Consider the following 4,131-nt stretch of genomic DNA (forward strand, 5'->3'; position numbering starts at 1 on the left):
TTACAGCCCAAAATCCTTTCAACCTTGATTAGCACAGCGATGTTTCTAGCAAGGACAAGATTGGGGGTAGAGTCACAGATTAACAGCATCTCAAATACAGAGCCAAATGGAGTCTCTTAAACTTACTTCTATCTATAATAACACAGTAACAGGCTGACCTCTCTTTTTCCCCACACCGAAAGTCACCCCATGCTTGTAAGAATCCTCCTTTCCCCCTCTTGTTTCTATTTGAGCTCCCCTGGGAAAATATTTTCAGTCTAAATGAATGCAATAAATTAAAAGTTGCATTGATAAACATTTTGAATGGAATGGCTAGATATTTGTTATTTACATCTTTTTCTTTCTACTGGGTTTTTTTTTAGCTTGGTCAGAAGTAGAGCAGGCTTGACTGTTAGGGAATAGCAGTACAAGTTGAGTATCCCGAATTTAAAAATCCAGAGTCTGAAATGCTCAAAAATCCAAAACTTTTTGAGTGCCAACATGATGCTTAAAGGAAATGCTCATTGGAGTATTTTGGATTTTGGACTTTTCAGATTTGAGATGCTCAACCAGTAAGTGTATAATGCAAATGTTCCAAAATCAGAAAAAGTCAGAGACCTTGAAAGCACTTCTGGTCCCAATCATTTTGGATAAGGGACACTCCACCTGTATCTTACAGTGGAGGCTCATTAGATGCTTGTACATGCCAGCCCCTGCCTCTAATAACAATTGATTCTTTTTGTGTGCTCTCCCAGGTCTACCCTGAACTGCAGATCACCAATGTGGTAGAAGCCAACCAACCAGTGACCATCCAGAACTGGTGCAAGCGGGGCCGCAAGCAGTGCAAGACCCATCCCCACTTTGTGATTCCCTACCGCTGCTTAGGTGAGCCGGCTGGCCGTGGAGCTGGTGTTGACTGGGGGCCTGGTCTTTAGGGAAGAAAAAGAGGATGTTCCTGTTAGCTCATATACACAGACTTGTTCTTCAGCACGTTGCCACTCTGTGTTGTACTGTGTTTTGGACTCTTGCAGTTCCATTCTGTACACTGACACTCCAAGAGCAGTATTTTTGAGTTCTCTGCCTCAGAATGAATTTACCCAGGGTGTTTATTGAAATTACAAATTCCTGAGCCAGTCCCAGGACTCCTGAATGAAAAATGCCTATAGTAGTGGATCCGTGAATTCTTATTTTACCATATCCCATAGATGATTCTCATGAACTGGGGCCTTGTGTGTTTCTTCACATAGACTTTCTAGGAGAAAGAATCTAATGTGAAGCTGCAACATTTTGCTAATTTCTAAAAAAAAAAAAAAAAAAAACTTTTTTACAATAACTACTCCTCTTATTTGGTGATAGCAGAGGAATTGGAATTGGGAAGGCTTTTTTTCTGCTTACATCAAACTGGAGGAAACAGTTTGATCACTAATGTTTAATGTTTTGTCCCAAACCTCAAATTTACTTCAACCTTTTATTTTAAAAAATTGAGTAGTTTTATGTGGTATCATGCTCTTTTCCTCTGGAAACTGTCATTCTCCATATTTAATCTAACTTGGTTATTAGTCTGTTCCTAATTGTTGTTTTTGTGTGACCAGTCATTGGAGAAATCAAGTTCTTTGCTCCGATATCTTACATCTAGATGTTTTCCACAAGTGTATTCGTCAGTAGGCAGGTTGTAAATAAGGATATAGAGATTGTGGAGATTGTGGACCAATATTGATGTGCATTCTGATGACTTCTTATAAAGGTTAAAAGGAATATTTCAAAGAAAATCCAACAGCAAACCTAGAAAGTAAGGATAATTACTGAAGATTCTAGAGATCTTCGTAATACGTCGTCAAAAATGAATGTCATAAGAGCATATTGATTGCTGTTCATTCATGTGCATAATTTGGGACATAAAATGAAAACACTGGGCGTTAGAATGAAGATTTCACCTGGTGAATTTACTTACAATGTAATTTATTCACAATGTGATTGATGAAGAGAGTGTAGAAAACTAGATTCTTAAACATTTGATAAATCAAGAGTTTCCTTAAAAAACAAAAACAAACAAAAAACCTCCAAGTGAACGAACAGTACAAGTAATAAAAATATAAAAAGTGTCCTCAGATCTCAATATCAAGTCAGAAGATTTTATAATATTATAATTACACAGAGACTGTCCAAATATTCGTATTTGTTGTGATACACTGTATTATGTACCATTTAAGGAAACAACAGCCTAAGAAATGTGGTTTTAAATAATTAATCTCATCTAACAAGCACCTATTTGACAGTAAAGTTAATGACCTGTCTTCACCTTATGTTTTTAACCATTATGGAAAGAGAACCACTTGAAAATGTATCATTCCACTAACAAATAATTACAGAGCTGTGATGCACAGGCTGGAGACTGGCAAGGAGAAATGGAGAGAAGCCCATAAAATAATTCTGTCTCTGGGAAGGAGTTTATTCCTGCCAAGGCTTTGCCATCAGTCATTATCAGATTTCTCTTTCATCCTATGAACAGATTCTGGGCTCCTTTGATGTGGAGGTACATAATTCAAGAAGATAGGTCACTTGCGACATGTTAAGCAAATTTCCTGGTTCTGGTGTAGTGTCTGATGTGAAATGAGCATGTTGACACTAACTGTTCTTGACTACCATGGGACTAGATAATCATTAGCTATTTCCTGTAGGTACTTGGCCTGTTTGAATCATTTTACCGTATTTTCTCATTTTATGAATCACTGGTCCTTTTCCTTTGGACCTGAAATTAGACCCTAATGTGACAAGTAGAGCATATGTTGTCTCTTACTTTGTTATTAACCTTAGATTAGAATTAAGGAATATAGGCACTGCTTTTTTCTTAGGTAGTGGCAAATTTTCCAAAGGTCTCAAATCCAGAGTTTTATACAGAGTTTATAAAATAACCTGGTAGAGTAGGCAGACCATGCCTTGTCTTTCTGGAAAAGGAATTGAAAAACAGGCTTTTCAATAGGGGTAACATAGGTAACATAGGTACGTAGGTGTAACTCATGTACGTTTTACCTGCACTTAATAGGCAGGCAGTGTTGGTTTTTAGTCTCTCTTCACAGGCTATACAGCTACCAAGATCCAGAGAGGTTGGATCTCTTGCTATAACTCATAGCCAATAAATGGGAGAGTCAGTACTGCAGTCAGCACTACAGTCCAAGATCTCTTCATTATTGGTCCAGTATTTTTTACAGTATAAACAAGAATTTGTATTAAAGCAAATATTCACTATGAATTACAGACAATAAATAACACTTAAAAAGAAACTCACAGCTATCGTTGTGTTGATAAAGGAGACAAGCATGAGTGATATGTTTTCTACTTTATAGTGGTAGGTAACATTCTTACATATTATTGCTGCTTAACAAAGAATTACTGTTCAGCATTAACATAAGTATGCTCCAAAATCTCTGGACTGTATTTTTTTTTTTTTTTTTTTTACTGACCTAGCAAACAAAATAAGATTGTCTTAAACATTAAGCGTATTAAAATTCAAAACAAAGCTTGAAGGGAAAAAAATGCTTGTTATGTCTTGCATGCAACCTTCCTAACCTCTTTATCAGATGAAGGATCCAGTGTGGCACTGGATTATTTTTCTGTAATATTTTGCTTGGACATATGTGCTCAACATTTCTTGTCTGCATGGGGAAAGTATGTCAGGTTGCTGTTGCCACTTTCTTCCCATGGAGTGGCTAATTTCCCTTGAGAATAAGTTGGCTTTCTCATCTCACCCTTTGCTTTTGTTAGTACCTCTGCAACCAGAGGGTAAGATTCATCTTAATCATGTGAACATTTTATTAATTATCTCGTGTGATTCAAGCACATCATTACTGTTACTCAAGGAGAATATTTTCTTTGCAAAGCTTTCAACCCTTTCCATTTGAATAACTTCTCTTCGTGGTGTAATAGATCCACTGTTGAAATTGTACTGTTGAAATTGGCACTTTTCTGTGCTTGTCTCTCACCAGCAAAGGCAAGGAACATTGCGTAAAATAAATTACTGTTGAAGTATTGGGGCAAAGTCAGGTATTAATAGCTTAATCCAAAAGAAGAATTACAAGTTACAGAATTTTACCTTAAATGTCATTCTATTTCATTTTTTTTTTTTTTTTTTTTTTTGAGACGGTGTCTCGCTCT

At 36.6% G+C, this 4,131-nt stretch overlaps 1 protein-coding gene across 10 annotated transcripts in view; it reads left to right on the forward strand.

Annotated features, from left to right (window-relative positions):
* The window catches only part of APP (amyloid beta (A4) precursor protein), a 301,277-nt gene that overhangs the window by 96,492 nt on the left and 200,654 nt on the right, over positions 1-4,131 (forward strand). For all 10 annotated transcript variants that reach the window (XM_011926496.1, XM_011926487.1, XM_011926488.1 and 7 more), the window contains one exon: positions 735-864. In XM_011926496.1, coding sequence (XP_011781886.1) covers positions 735-864 — 130 coding nt within the window. The remainder of the gene's footprint in view (positions 1-734; positions 865-4,131) is intronic.

The sequence above is a fragment of the Colobus angolensis genome, unplaced genomic scaffold, assembly GCF_000951035.1.
Source record: "Colobus angolensis palliatus isolate OR3802 unplaced genomic scaffold, Cang.pa_1.0 Scaffold69, whole genome shotgun sequence".
Lineage (NCBI taxonomy): Eukaryota > Metazoa > Chordata > Mammalia > Primates > Cercopithecidae > Colobus > Colobus angolensis.